Source organism: Uranotaenia lowii, chromosome 1 (genome assembly GCF_029784155.1).
Source record: "Uranotaenia lowii strain MFRU-FL chromosome 1, ASM2978415v1, whole genome shotgun sequence".
NCBI lineage: Eukaryota > Metazoa > Arthropoda > Insecta > Diptera > Culicidae > Uranotaenia > Uranotaenia lowii.
Window position 1 is genome coordinate 17,026,589 of NC_073691.1, and position 16,751 is coordinate 17,043,339.

A 16,751-nucleotide genomic window follows, 5' to 3' on the forward strand; every position below is an offset into this window, starting at 1 on the left:
TCAGTTGGAGTGCAAATATTCGAAGAAATAGGCCTCATCGCAATCGGGTTTTTGTGTATTTTTGGAAGGCAATACAGGGAAGCTACTTTTGGGTTCGGGACTAGAAATTTTCTTTCCAATTTTTGTTCACCCATTAAATGGGCTACTTTTAACCTTGCGTTGTTAGCCTCCTCGATCAATGAATTGAGAGGGTCTTTTGGCTTACCATTTTTGTACATGCATTCTTCGTACGGCCCTGTAGAAATCATGTCTCGAACCTTGTTACAATTTTCACTTCAACTATTTAAATTTACTATTTAATTTTCCCTAATTCTGAGTTCGTCTGTCTTAATTCATATTTCGACATCGACTGCTCGTCCGTTTCACCTCATTTTTCGTCCTCGTCATCGCCAGAGCCGCATCCAGGGTGTTACAGCCTTATTGTCGTAATCTTGTCGATCCAAAATTACTACGGCATTACCCGAACCCAAAAGTAGCCTCCCTGTATTGCCTTCCAAAAATACACAAAAACCCGATTGCGATGAGGCCTATTTCTTCGAATATTTGCACTCCAACTGAAAAAAATGGCAGCATGGCTGGTCGAGGAAATGAGAAAATACCCGATCAAACACGGAAAAAAGTGTCAAAAATTCGGTGGAGCTAGTTGAAAAATTTCAAAGTGCGTCGAGATGAGATTTTGGTATCGTTTGACGTCTCCGCACTTTTTCCTAGCGTCCCCATTCCTGACGCCTTACGCAGCTTTCGGAGACATTTGGAAAAACGCAGAGCACCACCAAATTGTATAGAAGCGTACGTGACCATAGCTGAGGTATGTATGAACCAGAATTATTTCATATTTCGGGGAGATTCTTCAAACAAACCTTTGGCCTCAGTATGGGAAGCAAACTATCCCCTTTGCTCGCTGGGAAGGATGGCATCGCAGCTGAACTCATCAAAATGGGCTCAAAAAAATTGGCCGATTGCCTACACCGATTGATGGTCCGGATCTGGGACATAGAACAGCTACCGGAGGAGGGGAAGGAGGGGGTAATATGCCCCACCTACAAGAAGGGCGACAAATTCGACTGTGAGAACTACCGAGCGATCACTGTCCTCAATGCCGCCTGTGGAATGGCGATAAATTGCTACGCTCTAAATATCTAGCAAAACAACTTGATTACACAATATGCCCATTGACAATCCAATAGCCCCTCGGCTTTCAAACGGTGTGCAACTATTGTCGTCTCCTTCTCACATTTCTCCCATCACATTCGCACGCACAACGACAGCCAGTTTTCCGCAAGCACGCCACCCGGCAAGTTGCAATCGAAAGTGTGCCTAGTGATTTTCCGGCAAAATACTAGTGAGGACTCGAAAGGAAATATACTCGCCAGTCCACATCCGGGAGCAGGAACCACAATTGGCGATCCTGCCGGATTTTAAACGTTGCTTTGCATTGAGAGCCTGGTAAATTGTTTAAAAAAAGTGAGGTAAGTTCCCGGATAGCAGATGCGTAGCCATCTTGAAAATTAGGCGTCATGCGAAAAAAATGAATATTTCCAAGCTTTGTTATGGAAATTGGATGGATGAAAAAGAATCGATGTAGCTTAGTACACAGCTTAGAACACGGTGACTAACTTTTATTTTAAGGCCTAAAAATGTTATGCTGTCGACACTCGTTCAACGAGTTTATCTCACCATAACAGTGTATCAAGCAATCTTGTTTGTTGAGCAGTAGCTTTATCGTTTTGGTTGCAAATTGGAATAGCTCGATGAGTTTAAATTGTGATAGGCTATGCCGCCTGGCCTAGTAGAATAATAGATCAATATCGAACCTTAGGCGCGATGCAGACTTCCGCCTGAAGAATCCGTAGTTTTTTGGCGCGATGCAGACTTCCGCCTGATAGAAAAATTTGCTTTTGGCGCGATGAAGACTTCCGCCAGATAGAAAAAGATACTTTGGCGTGATGCAGACTTCCGCCTAGTTAAATAGATTGTTGTTGGCGCGATGCAGACTTCCGCCAGGTTGAACTGATTGTTTTGGCGTGATGCAGACTTCCGCCTGGAGAACGATACTTTTGGCGCGATGCAGACTTCCGCCTGGAGAACGATGCTTTTGGCGCGATGTAGACTTCCGCCTAGTTGAATTGATTGTTGTTGGCGCGATGTAGACTTCCGCCAGATTGAACTGATTGTTTTGGCGCGATGCAGACTTCCGCCTGAAGAACGATGCTTTTGGCGCGATGCAGACTTCCGCCTAGTTGAATTGTTTGTTTTGGCGCGATGTAGACTTCCGCTAGATTGAACTGATTGTTTTGGCGCGATGCAGACTTCCGCCTGAAGAATCCGTAGTTTTTGGCGCGATGCAGACTTCCGCCTGATAGAAAACTATGCTTTTGGCACGCTGCCTATTAATTTGCAATGCAAACTTCAGCCTATGTGAGGCTGTCGGTATGAAGACTTCTGTGGATTATGTAAAAATATGATAGTTTGATAACAACAGTTTGACACGATGCATATGTCTATCATTGAAAGTATGTTGTAAGGTCAACAAATGGTAAGATGAAGAAAGAAGTGGTTCACATGATATTTGAAACGTTGTGATTCAAATGACCAGTTAGCCAACCAACTTAACCAACAAGCAATTGACTTTCGTATACTAGAAACGAAGGAGAATTCTGTCTTATGTACAAGTACAAGAGCTAAGTGTATGAGTTGGAAAGAGGGGCTTTGTGCAGACTAACATTAAATGCCATTTCAAAAGCTGAAAATTTCATATACATAAAACGCTTGTTTATTCTAATGCAACCTTTTAAACTGACGTGGTGAATCTTTTGTATTGAAAGCAGCAATTGGTATCGAAACTTGTTGAACAAGTGCATCAGAAACGGAAACGAGTTGCTATTTACTAAAACCCTTGACAGCAAACTGACTGCTTCCATATCACTTTAAATAGGGTGGGAGAGCTTTAGTCCGGCATTTGAAAGCTTTGTTAATATAGGAAAAATGATAGTCTTTGTATGAAGTTTTGTAGAAACGTTGATAATACATTCGACGATCAATTAACAACTGAGACCTAGCCTAGACCTAGATCTAGAACATGAAAATATATTTCATAACATTATTCAGATCCTATCTCCAAAAGTCAATTAATTCAAATAACTTCTAGCGAGAGGTTAAAAAAGGTTTCACTCGCAAAGTCTACTGTAGTCGATGATACACCAAATCGATGTTCTTTTGATCTGAGGAACGACATTCGAATGCTTCCGTTTCAAATTGTGCAGATGCATTCCTGATATGGCCTTCCTGGTTCGTTTTGTGATTGATTGAGTTTTGCAAGCAGCGCACTTGCCTGAATTACTCGCGAACGGCTTATTCACTGATAGACGGCTTCCAAAAACTATGAGATATTGAGCGTAGCCCTATTTTAATATTATAAAAAGTAAAAAGTTCAACCATACTTCGACGAATGGAGTGATTGGAATTGGAATTGTTAAACAAATTTCATCATCTAACACCAACATGTAAATTTCCTCGAACAACATTATTCTGTGTTTTTGTATGATGGATCCTTCAGAAGATTGACCCAACATGTCAAGCAAATCATCTTCGCATAAGCAAAAGAAACGGGAGAATGCATTCCTCCTTGTGGTCATGTAAGAGCTAAGAGCATTTGGACAGCCAGATATTTGGTTTTGTAGCGTCTCTGTAATAGACAAAGTGTTGTTAATCTTGTTCACCGAGACAACCCTTGGATCATCCGTCACCTTTGTCACAATGTATATGGAATCCTTGACGAGGCTCTTAAAGGCCGCCTCATGTATCTCCGATTGGTAATGATGTAACCCAGTTTATTGAATTTCTTCTCCCACAAATCAGTTTGCTCCGGAAAATACCCGAAAAGCTGTTTTTTTACCAATTGCAGCAGACACTGAATGTCCCATATTTTGCTCAGTGTGTGACCAGTGAGACATTTTAACTCTACGAATCGGTATGCGAAACAAGCTTCTTCAACAAATCCACCGTTCCTGCCCAACTATGGCTCGACATATTGCGTGTTCTGTTCTGAAACTGCCTGACGAACGACAGATTGAATTGTTGAATTCGCATGTTAAGAGTCTTTTGTAAACTACCAGCACGTTTTCCATACTGAGGTCATGAAGGAATTTTCTGTCTATGTGCAGCATATGACGAGTTTTTTTTTCCATTATTTTTCGGTTAGCGAATCCGTTTGCAGAGCATTTAGTAGCTGTATCGATACGAACGCGACGATTCTAGCGGAAGCTAGACTCGCCTCTTTTCCATTTAGAAAGGAAATCCGTTAGAATGTGAGGTCTCCAACAGTACATTGAAAATTCATCGCTGGAGATGGTGTCGTAATCGTTAAGAAAATTGTTTAAATTTTCACAATTTTTTCCTGGTTCGTTGACTCTTGTTTCCAGCTTGGTGAAAATTGTATCAAAATCCTCCAGTACATTGATGGAGTACTTAATGGTTTGTGTCCTGAAGTCTCGAAATAAATGATTGTTAATTCGCAAATTTAAATTTAACTTACGCTAATATTCCGCCTTCGATGGTAACCTCCCATTGCCCTGACTGCTCAGGGATCATATTCTTATTAACATTTCCATTTGTCAGAAAATCCAAAAAAGGTATGGTTGAAGTAGATAACATTCAAATCCTCTATGAACAAACTTTCCGCATGTGTCATTGTATGGTAGGTGTTCAAACTGAAGACTTCCATGGCCGATGGTTTATCATTGGAAATCCATTTTGAAATGGTTACTTCAGGCTATTTTCAGGAACCTATCTAATGATAAATTCTAAGCAAGTTTCAGTTACAAAAAAATCCCAATACTTAAAAAAAAACCTAGTGTTATTTTGATTATTGTTTTTCAGACATGGCACCCAAACCTAACGGTGTTTAGTCCAGAAGGAGAGGAGAAATAGACCCTCCCGTTTTTCTTTCCCCAACTAACTGGTGTCTAAGTTGGTTCTGGTTAACTGTCGCTAAAAATTTAAACAAGACTGAATTGGCTCAGTGAAGTATAATATACTAGCCAATTCAGATATTATCTCCGAATTTTTTCCTATGTATTGTGCATTCTAGCGCTTCTTTTGACGCTGCTTAAAGGATAAACTGGACTTGTTATCTGAAGAGCCACCTACATTGGTTCTAGTATTACGGTTTCCGTGCTTAGAATGTTTTTCGCCCTTGTACACTCCATTCTTTGTCTCTTACTCAATGTTCGAGCGTTGGATTTTTCCAAGTTGGCAAATTAGAGGCCAGATGGTTCCAAGGACTGTTCAGTGAATTTACTATGGCCCTGCAAGCAATTTTCTGTAGAATTGTCGGCCTATCGCGGAATATGTTCGGAGCTAGTTTGGAAGTAGGTTCACAATGTGTCGGGAGGGGCAGTCCGAGTTGAGATAGGCGCGGATTCCATTGCGCTTCTTCCGTTTGATACACCGGCACCTAAAACAATAATACTGCACTTTATACAAAAAAAAACAAATCTTCTTTTAATTATATTTCTAACACAGAGCTTCCTTAAATTCGAAAACTGCACCCTTATAGTGTTTTCGTTTATTGGCAGTGGCACCCTAGCTACCCACGAGTTTTGCCCCAACTGCTGTTTTTGTGTTCGTTTATTAATTCAGAAGTCCACTAGTTTTGCCCGAGATTTGAACCTCAAGCAGGCGGTTGCACCCCGTAAAATTTGTCAGTGTTGGGGGTAAACATAAGGGTGAGTATAGCAACCATATATTTGCATCGTCCTGGGTAACGATTCTGTTTGTTTATTCACAAAAAGTTTTGCCCCGAGCTAGTGGAGAAAAACGAAAACGGCATTAATCGGCTGTTGGAAGGAAGCACCATAATATTTGGTTTTGTTTGGTAGTGGGATGTTTACATTTTGATATCACACACTCAATGTGAAACACTGATTCGACTTGAATTATAAACAAGTAGTCGACGGAGTGTGAATCGGACTGAATAAAAATTCATTAGCAAGCGTCACATTTGAAAAGCATGTATGTAAACTGAAACTTAAATTTTAAAAGTTTTCATAATTATCCAAAACTTGTGAAACTAAGAAATAACTTGCTAAAACGAATATTAAAGACATATTTTCCTGATTTAATAAAGCAGTTTCACAATCCGAAAAAGCTGATTAAATAAAGCTTCATTTCGAGCATGTCAGTTGAACTTTATAAACAAATGTTCAACGTTAAATGTACGCCATAAAACTTTCTTTCTGTTATCAAATGTGTCAAACGGCAATCGCAGACAGCCTTTCATAGTAAAAAGGTACGTTTCATTGAGAGTATTGTTTCTTCAACTGATTGTATGCTAGGCGTTTGAAAATTTGAATATGTAAAAACGAGGAAAATGAATGAATCTTTTTTCTTCATTTTTTTTTTAGAGTAGGTGGAGGATGTGGAATGGCGATAAATTGCTACGCTCTAAATATCTAGCAAAACAACTTGATTACACAATATGCCCATTGACAATCCAATAGCCCCTCGGCTTTCAAACGGTGTGCAACTATTGTCGTCTCCTTCTCACATTTCTCCCATCACATTCGCACGCACAACGACAGCCAGTTTTCCGCAAGCACGCCACCCGGCAAGTTGCAATCGAAAGTGTGCCTAGTGATTTTCCGGCAAAATACTAGTGAGGACTCGAAAGAAAATATACTCGCCAGTCCACATCCGGGAGCAGGAACCACACCGCCTACAAAATGCTGTCCCGAATCCTACTTCGCCGCCTAACGCCATAAGCAAAAAGATTCGTGGGAAGTCATCAGGACGGTCAACGACGGATCAGTTCTTCACATTACGGCATATCCTTTAAAAATGCCGTGATTACCAAGTCCTTACGCCCCACGTATTCATCGACGAACTATGGAAAGTCATGGACGAGAACGGCCGGATGGATGGAACGCAGTGCTGTGTGCGGATTTCGGGTGAATTGTCGGGTGATGGTCTATCCTGCATAATGTTCAATGTGGCGCTAGAAGGTGTTATTCGACGAGCAGTGGGCGAAATGCGGGACACGACTTTATCTGCGACAGTGGAGGAGATCTACCGCAAACTGAAACGCGAAGCAGGAAGGATTGGGTTGATGAATAATACGTCCAAGACGAAGTACATGCTGGCCTGCGGATCCGAGACCGACCGAACCCGCTTGTCCAGTAATAACAAGGTCACGATCGACGGCGACGAGCTGGAGATAGTCGAAGACTTTGTCTATCTCGGCTCACTGGTGACCGCAGACAATGACACCAGCCGTGAGATCCGGCGGCGAGTTATCAGCGGAAGTCGTGCCTACTTTGGACTCTACAAGCAACTGCGGTCGAGAAGACTTAGCCCTCGCACGAAGTGTAACCTATATATGACGCTCATTAGACCGGTTGTTCTCTACGGGCACGAGACATGGATATTGCTCGAGGAGGACCTGCGTACACTTGGAGTATTCGAGCGACGAGTGTTAAGAACCATCTTTGGCGGCGTACAGGAGAACGGAGTGTGGAGGCGAAGGATGAACCACGAGCTCGTGCGAATCTACGGCGAACATAGTATCCAGAAGGTGGTGAAAGCTGGCCGGATACGCTGGGCGGGACATGTTGCGAGAATGCCGGACGACTGTCCTGCAAAACAGATGTTCGCTACGAATCCGGTAGGAACAAGACGAGCGGGGCGCAACGAGCGAGGTGGTTAGACTAAGTGGAGCGTGATCTGGCGAACGTGGGGTACCCGAGAAATTGGAGAACGCTTGCCATGGACCGAGTGAATTATAGGAATTATGTTCGTCAAGTTATGTCGTGAGACGGTATACTATGAAAATAAAATAAATAGTGATGGTGTGATGGTAAATTGCTAGTGCTGCAAAATATCTAACCCGTACATCACGTCGGAAACAATGAACGAACACCCAGAACCATAACAAGGAATGCCTCCAGAAGCTTCTATTGCCGATGATCAAGCAGCATGATGGATCCGTCATATTTTGGCCTGATTTGGCATCATGTCATTACACCAAAGACACACTAGGGTGGTACAAAAGCCAAAACGTCAGTTTTTTTGCCAAAAAACATGAATCCTCAAAATTGGCCCGAGGCACGGCCAATCGAGACTTTTTATGCTTTGACCAAAGCAAAGCTACGAAAATACCAGCTGATGAAATCGGAAAGTTTGAAATTGAATTGCTTGCTCCCAGCAATCTTTCGTTGGTTCCTAGTGCAACGTTGATTATCTCGAGCCAATCACGGAGTGCAACTCAAGCTCAAGCTCAAGTAACACTCAGAAATTGTAAGTATGAACTTACCACTCCCACCGGCGTTTATGGAACTCCCTTTGTTAGGCCTCAGGGCGGCACGCTTACAAAACAGGAAAAAAACCCAAAAGTTGCACTTCTCAATACTTTGAATATTTGTACTCACCTTCCTAACGCCCACGATCTTAAAATTAAACTAAACTGCTAAAGCTGTAGGCTGTTGGCTTCGTCGAAGGTAGTAGGTCCGACCGAATCGCCTTCGCCGGGTTGGAAGCTTGTGGACCACGGGCTTGGTGGACGTCAGCTGAATTGTCTGCTGCCTTAAAGGGGAGGTTGTCGATTCGATGGGTTCGGGAATCGGAATCGACCAAACACATTCGTCCGTCTTGTTTCTTGGCCACGTAGTAGTTCCGGAATTCTTTGCGAAAACCAAGGGGTCCTACGGTATAACAATGGATGCATAGGCGGGCATATCCTGGCGATGACAAAATGGCGGTTCGTTGGCTTTTTGGCTTACCTGGTATCTGGCTTTTCACACTGATAAACTCGGTTCTTAGCTATGTATAGCGCTTCAGCTTTTCACACGTCTTTGGTTAATACAGAAGTGAGCAAGCAGAAGGAAGCCTTGACCGGCCTTGACCCGAGAAATTAGGTTGTTCTTCCCGCTGTACAATTTTTGTACATACTCGGCAAAGAATGTCCGAAGTCCGGCTCGATTTTTGGGTTGTATTATTTACGAAAAGATTTTCTCACATATTACGTATATGTAGGTTAAACTGAGGCGCTCGTTTTTCTTTTTTTTTATGTTTTAAAGCAGAATTTTGATAACACGTTCAAACTAAAGAACCTAACTTTTTTTTTAGATATACGTTGCCTAACTTAAGGCGTTCAAATTAATCATAAAATCAATTTTTATGTATTATTGGAAAAGTTACTTAAAGTTACCAAAAGAACCTAATGAATAGGAGATGTTATTACTGTCAAAACCATAACTAACGTGTCATCCCTCTTTCCAGGTCCCATCTCGTCCTCGCTGGTGAACCGTTACGGTTGCCGCATCGTCACGATAGCAGGTTCGGTGCTAGCGTCCGCTTGCCTCGCCGTCAGCATCTACGCCCAGAGCGTCTTCATGCTGTTCATCACGATTGGGCTCGGCACCGGGCTGGGCCTGGGACTGATCTACCTGCCTGCCATCGTCAGCGTGACGATGTACTTCGAAAGACTGAGATCCCTGGCCACCGGAATTGCCGTGTGCGGTTCCGGCCTGGGGACATTTATCTTCGCTCCGTTGACGGAGATCCTGATCAAGCAGCTGGGCTGGCGCGGGGCGTTGTTGGTCATTGCTGTTATTGTCCTGGGGACCAGCATATTCGGTGCCATGTTTAGGCCCCTGGTGGCCACGGAAAAGACTGTTGAGGAAGGGAAGCTGACGGTGGCTGAGGAATCGAATGGAAGGGGAGTAGCTAAGGTGGTTGCCAATGGCGTGACGGATGCTAGCCGAGTGAGATCACAGAGCTTCGGCAGTTCGCCGAAGCTTGCCTTGAATACGGTAAGCGATTGTATGGAAGAATTCTTTAAAAACTTAATAATACAAAGTTTATTCGTGTTTTCAGAATGCAATTTCATCGAGTGGACACAGTTTGAACATTAAACCTCCTCACAGTGAGGATCAAAACATTCGGGAGATTGCAGTCAGTCAACCGTTGCTTTCGGCAAACAATTCGGATGAACAGTCCAGGGGAAGTTCCTCGACGATCAACGCAATCAAACGGGCTGAAAGTGGAACAATGTATCGGAAAGATGCCCTCTACACGGGGTCCGTTCATAACTTAGCCAATCAGAATCCATCGTACTCGAGCTTGGCCTTGCAGGACCGAAGTCGTTACGGATCAGTTCAAATGAATGGTGTTAACAAGAGTAAATTCGATGAACAGGAAACGGTTTGCTGCGGATGTATTCCGTGTTCCAAAGAAACTTCCGATACCTTCCAGGAAATGATGAACTTCTCGCTGCTGAAAGATCCAATCTTTATCATTTTTACGGTTTCGAACTTCCTGACCAGCGTTGGGTTCAATATTCCCTACGTCTATCTGGCCGCTCAAGCTGCTGTCCTGGACATAGACACCAAACAGGCCAGTTATCTGCTCGGGATAATCGGGATAGCGAACACAGTAGGCCGTATCATTCTCGGTTATCTGTCGGACAAAACCTGGGTAAATCGTCTATTAGTCTACAACCTGTCGCTTACGATTTGTGGCTTAGGTGAGATTACAAATATGTTAAAAATAATAGATTATAAGTTTAACTAGAATAATAAAAATTAAAAACATTTAAAAACAATCGAAATTTAAAAAAAAGCACTAAAATAAAAATAAAAAAAAACTGACAATACAACCAGAAACATTGCCAAAATGTCAAAAATGAAAAAAGTTACAAAAATGTCAAAAATTAAAAAAAAAATTTGAAAAATGACACAGATTACAAAATTGAAAAAAAATTACACTAAAATGACACATAAATGACACAGAAATTACATAAAATGATACAAAAAAATCACAAAAATGGAACAGAAATGACACAAAAATGACAAATTATGACATCGAAACGACACTAAAATGACGAAAAAATACACAAAAATGACACAGAAATGACACAAAAATACTACAAAAAGACACAGAAATGACACAAAAATTAATAAAAATAACACAGAAATGACATAAACGGCAAAAATTACAGAGATGACAAAATTGTCATTACACACAATTGACACAAAAATATCACAAAAATGACACACAAACGATACAAAAATGTCACATTAATGACACAAAAGTTACACAGTAAAGAAACAGAAATGACAAAAATAAATCTTTATGGGTTACATTGGTCCATGCCAAAAGCCCTCCAAAGTGAAAAGAAGACGAAAAAGTGACACAAGAATAACACAGAATTGACACAAAAATAGAACTTAAATATCAAAAAATTGACACACAAATAACATTAAAATTACACGAAAATGATACAGAAATGACCCAAAAAAAAAACAAAAATGATACAGAAACACAGACACACAAAAATAAACAAAATTAACTCAAAACAGAACACACAAAAATGACACTCAAATGAAACAAATAGAACACAAAAATTACACAAAACTGGTTAATTCAAAATTGATACAAAAATGACACCGATCTGACACAAAAATGAAAGAAAAATGTCACATAAATGACACAAAAAACACACAAAAATGATACACAAATAAAACAAAAATGACACAAAAAAATACATAAATGATACACCAATCACACAAAGATGACAAAAAAATAACAAAAAAAAAACAAGAATTGCAAAAAATGACACAAAAATAATAAAAATGACAAAAATGACAAAAATGACAAAAATGACAAAAATGACAAAAATGACAAAAATGACAAAAATGACAAAAATGACAAAAATGACAAAAATGACAAAAATGACAAAAATGACAAAAATGACAAAAATGACAAAAATGACAAAAATGACAAAAATGACAAAAATGACAAAAATGACAAAAATGACAAAAATGACAAAAATGACAAAAATGACAAAAATGACAAAAATGACAAAAATGACAAAAATGACAAAAATGACAAAAATGACAAAAATGACAAAAATGACAAAAATGACAAAAATGACAAAAAATGACAAGAATGACAAGAATGACAAAAATGACAAAAATGACAGAAATGACAAAAGTGACAAAAATGACAAAAATGACAAAAATGACAAAAATGACAAAAATGACAAAAATGACAAAAATGACAAAAATGACACAAATGACAAAAATGACAAAAATGACAAAAATGACAAAAATGACAAAAATGACAAAAATGACAAAAATTACAAAAATGACAAAAATTACAAAAATGACAAAAATAACAAAAAAAAAGACAAAATTGACAAAAATGATAAAAATGGCAAAAACGACAAAAATGACAAAAAAAAAAGACAAAAATGACAAAAATTACGAAATTGGCAAAATTTACAAAATTTTCAAAATTGACCAAATTGAGAACCTACCTACCTACCTAAGGGTCCAGCGCCGATTGACCGGCGCATAGGGCTGAGATAAAAGATCTCCACTGCTGGCGATCCGGAGCCAGCGTCTTCACTTGCTGCCAGCCAAGGTTCTCGTCAACTGTGTGGATTTCAGCGGCTAGACTTCGCCGCCACGAGCTTTTGGGCCTGCCTCTTCTTCGATGCCCATCTGGATTCCAGTCAAGCGCCTCTCTGCAAATCTCGTTTTCATCTCTTCGCAGCGTGTGCCCAATCCATCTCCACTTACGTTCTCGAATCTCGATTTCTAGCGCCTTTTGATGACACCGGCGATGAAGTTCAACGTTTGAGATCCAGTTGCCAGGCCACCAAGCGCGGATGATGTTCCGCAGGCACCGATTCACAAAAACTTGCAGTTTTCGCGTCGTCACCGCATATGTGCACCAAGTTTCACACCCGTACAGCAATACGGATTTGACGTTTGAGTTGAAGATTCGGATCTTAGTTCGTAGAGAGATCTGGCGTGACCGCCAGATGTTTCGGAGACTCGCAAACGCAAATCAGGCTTTTCTGATCCGGGTTTCGATGTCCTTCTTGGTACCACCATCAGGCGTAATCTGGCTACCAAGATACTGGAAGCACTCCACTGTCTCAACCTGTTGTCCAGCTACCACGAAATTGGAACGATTTCCTGTATTGATTTCCATCGACTTGGTCTTTCCGACATTGATTTTGAGACCTGCTGCCTTGGAGCTTTCGGTGAGGTCATCGAGTTTGCTCTGCATGTCTTGTTGTGTTTGGGCGAGCAAAACAATATCGTCTGCCAGGTCAAGGTCGTTCAGTTGCTCCATGGTTGAAGGATTCCACGGCAATCCTCGGTTTGGTCTACAGTCAATCGATCCAGTCAAGATCTCATCCATTACGATGAGAAAAAGTAGCGGTGATAAAATACATCCTTGTCTCACTCCAGCAGTTACCGGGATTGGTTCGGACAAGACACCGTCGTGCAAGACCTTGCACGAAAATGCCTCGTACTGTGCTTCGATGAGATGGACTAGTTTCTCTGGGACCCCTCTTCGTCTAAGAGCAGCCCAGATGTTTTCGTGGTTCAGTCGGTCAAATGCTTTTTCGAAATCAACGAACACCAGCAGAAGAGAGTCCTGGAATTCGTTGATTTGTTCCAGTATTATTCGTAGCGTTGTGATGTGGTCCACACATGATCGTCCGGATCGGAATCCAGCTTGTTGCCGTCGGAGTGTAGCGTCGATTTTCTCCTGGATCCTGTTCAGGATCACTTTGCAGAGTACTTTGAGGGTTGTACAGATCAAAGTTATGCCACGCCAGTTACCGCACTCTGTTAGGTCTCCTTTCTTTGGGACCTTTACGAGGATACCCTGCATCCAGTCGGCCGGGAATGTTGCAGTATCCCAGATGTCAGCGAATAGACGGTGCAACATTTGTGCTGACAAGGCAGGGTCGGCTTTGAGCATTTCAGCAGGAATGCAATCGATTCCAGGCGCTTTGTTGGATTTCATGTCCTTGATTGCTGCTTCTATTTCAGCCAGCGAGGGCGCTTCCGAGTTGACGCCATTAATGCGACTTACTGTGGGCGCCTCGAGCTGCGGGTTCTGTTGGCCATTGCTATTTGTAACTCGGAAAAGTTGATCAAAATGCTCAGTCCAACGCTTGAGCTGATCTGTTCGATCTGTCAGCAGCTGACCTGCTCGGTTTTTCAGCGGCATTCTTGCATTAGTCCTTGCACCACTAAGGCGGCGAGAAATATCATAAAGTAATCGGATATCTCCAATGGCGGCGGCTCTTTCTCCCTCTTCGGCTAGGGAGTTTGTCCAGGCTCTCTTGTCTCGTCTACAAGCTCGTTTAACTGCCTTTTCCAGCTCCGCATATCGTAAGCGGGCGGCTGCTTTGGCTGACCCGGTACATGCCTGCTCAATTCCGACTTTCGCCTTTCTCCGATCATCGATCATCCTCCAGGTTTCATCCGACATCCATTCACTTCGTCTTCCACAAACTTTACCGAGAGTACCATGACTCGTCGTGATGAAGGCATTCTTGATTCCACACCACTGTTCTTCGACTATTCCGTCTGTCGGCAGCTCCGAGGTTCGGGATTCTAGCTGTTCAACGTATGCCCTTTTCACCAAATTGAGAAAATTGGAAAAATTGACAAAATTGACCAAATTGAAAAAATTGACAAAATTGACAAAATTGTTAAAAATGACAAAAAAAAAAATGACAAAAATGACAAAAATGACGAAAATGACAAAAATGACAAAAATGACAAAAATGACAAAAATGCCAAAAATGACAAAAATGACAAAAATGACAAAAATGACAAAAATCACAAAAATCACAAAAATCACAAAACTCACAAAATGACAAAAATGACAAAAATTACAAAAAATACAGAAATTACAAAAATGACATTAATGACAAAAATGACAAAAATGACGAAATTGACAAAATTTACAAAATTTACAAAATTGACCAAATTGACTTAATTGGAAAAATAGACAAAATTGACAAAATTAACAAAATTGACAAAATTGACATATTTTAAAAATGACAAAAATTACAAAAATGACAAAAATAACAATAATTATTCAACTGAAAAATAAAAAATTACATAAGTGACAAACATGATAAAAGTGAAAAAAAAATACTCAAATTGTCAATATTGACCAAATTGTCCATCTCATCTATCAACAGCCACTGCCTTCTCGGTGATGTGCCTCGATTTCTACAGCCTGGCCACGTATTCGGCCGTCTTCGGTTTCACAATCGGTGCCTACGTCGGGCTGACCTCGGTCATCCTGGTCGATCTGCTCGGGCTGGACAAACTGACGAATGCCTTCGGATTGCTGCTGCTGTTCCAGGGCATTGCTTCCTTCATTGGACCTCCCCTGGCTGGTAAGTTTTTTTGGTAGTTGTCCTTCAATTTCACCTTATTTTAAACTTGTGTTTCCTTTTTTTTTTTTAGGATCGCTGTACGACATTACGGAATCCTACAAACCGGGCTTCATTCTAGCGGGCACAACGATCGCGATCAGCGGCGTGATGCTGTTTGTCATTCCTTGCATGCAGAAACGCCTCAGCCAAAAACAGAAATCGAACGAAGTTCAGCTACAGCAGCAGCAACAACAAGGCTGAAGAAGGACTCTGGTGCTAGCTTATTGCTCAATTACTCAGTCAAGTTGATTGTGTCAAAGCGATCAACCAATCACAAATCACAAATTATCCAAAAAACCGATAAACCAATCACAAAGTCGAGAGCACGATTACAGGAACAGAAAAGTTGATTTTTTTTCGACGAAAGTTACTGAATGCATGCGATAAGATGATGCAGGGTGAGGTTAGAAAGAAGAAACAGGGTTAGCTTTTACGAGAGCATCAAAGGTGGGCCTTAATGTGATAGTGACACTTCCAAACAAAAATAACAAAAAGCGAATTGTCATCCATTATCATCATCAATTGTGAAATCGATTCAAATGTTCTTTAATGCTAGTTATAGGAATATCTAAAAAAATCATAATTTAAGGAATATTCAACTTGAGAGGCCCTCACAGTTAATCACCCAACAGCTCTACAATCGTTTCTTGGATTCTAGATGTTTTTAAGCTACCAACTTAAGAGCTACTGATCAATCATACCAAACTAAGTAACGTTTGTTAAGTAACATATCGAAACACTACTGGTGCAATCTTTAATGGAAGAATCTTGAGAGCAAGGTTAAATCAGAAGAAAAAGAATATTTTAAAGCTATAGAAACCAAAAAAAAGCCTTCGACATCATGTTATATCAATACTACTCAGCAAAACTTCCAATAGTAGGGTTAATGCAACAATTAAACAAAATTTGGCCGGGAGGGACCATCTGTAGAAGTGCGAAATATGTAGGTTTTAAAATACAAAAGGGCAGAATTTTTTTTAGTAAGAAGGTACTTTCAACCGAAAAGCGCTGAAAAATCAACACTAGATCGTGGAATCGGCTCGTGTGGGAGGATAATTCAAAGATTGAATTGTACGATGATAGGTAAACAATTACAAACAAATTATCGTTAAGATATGAAAAGTTTAAACTATGTTTAAGTTTAGGTCTTTATATTTTCATGATGTTCCAGTCACTAACAACCTATGGATGTTTCTGTTGTTTTTTCTTATGTTTATTTTTTTTGTTAAAAAATAAAATTAAAATTCTTACATTTCAGCCAACGACGCTTTTATTTCGTATCACAATTCTATAATGAGAATTCGAAAAAAAAAAATAAAAATGGTTTTATGTGTTTTTTTCTCTAGAATTTTCTCTCTGGAGCCACTATCGCCTTTCAAATGTAAAAAAATAACTTTAACACGCTTCCATTTCACACACAGTTAATATTTTTCCAGAAACTCCATACAAAAAGAAAGAATGAAAATTACATTTCAAAGTCTGTTTTAAGTTTGCC

The 16,751-nt window shown here is 40.6% G+C and overlaps 1 protein-coding gene across 3 annotated transcripts in view; it reads left to right on the forward strand.

The window, feature by feature from the left end:
- LOC129738726 (monocarboxylate transporter 13) overlaps positions 1-16,513 on the forward strand; it is an 80,281-nt gene extending 63,768 nt beyond the window's left edge. For all 3 annotated transcript variants that reach the window (XM_055729974.1, XM_055729973.1, XM_055729975.1), the window contains exons 4-7: positions 9,274-9,806; positions 9,871-10,519; positions 15,017-15,217; positions 15,288-16,513. In XM_055729974.1, coding sequence (XP_055585949.1) covers positions 9,274-9,806; positions 9,871-10,519; positions 15,017-15,217; positions 15,288-15,457 — 1,553 coding nt within the window. In that variant the 3' untranslated portion in view covers positions 15,458-16,513. The remainder of the gene's footprint in view (positions 1-9,273; positions 9,807-9,870; positions 10,520-15,016; positions 15,218-15,287) is intronic.
- The last annotated feature ends 238 nt before the right edge of the window (positions 16,514-16,751 follow it).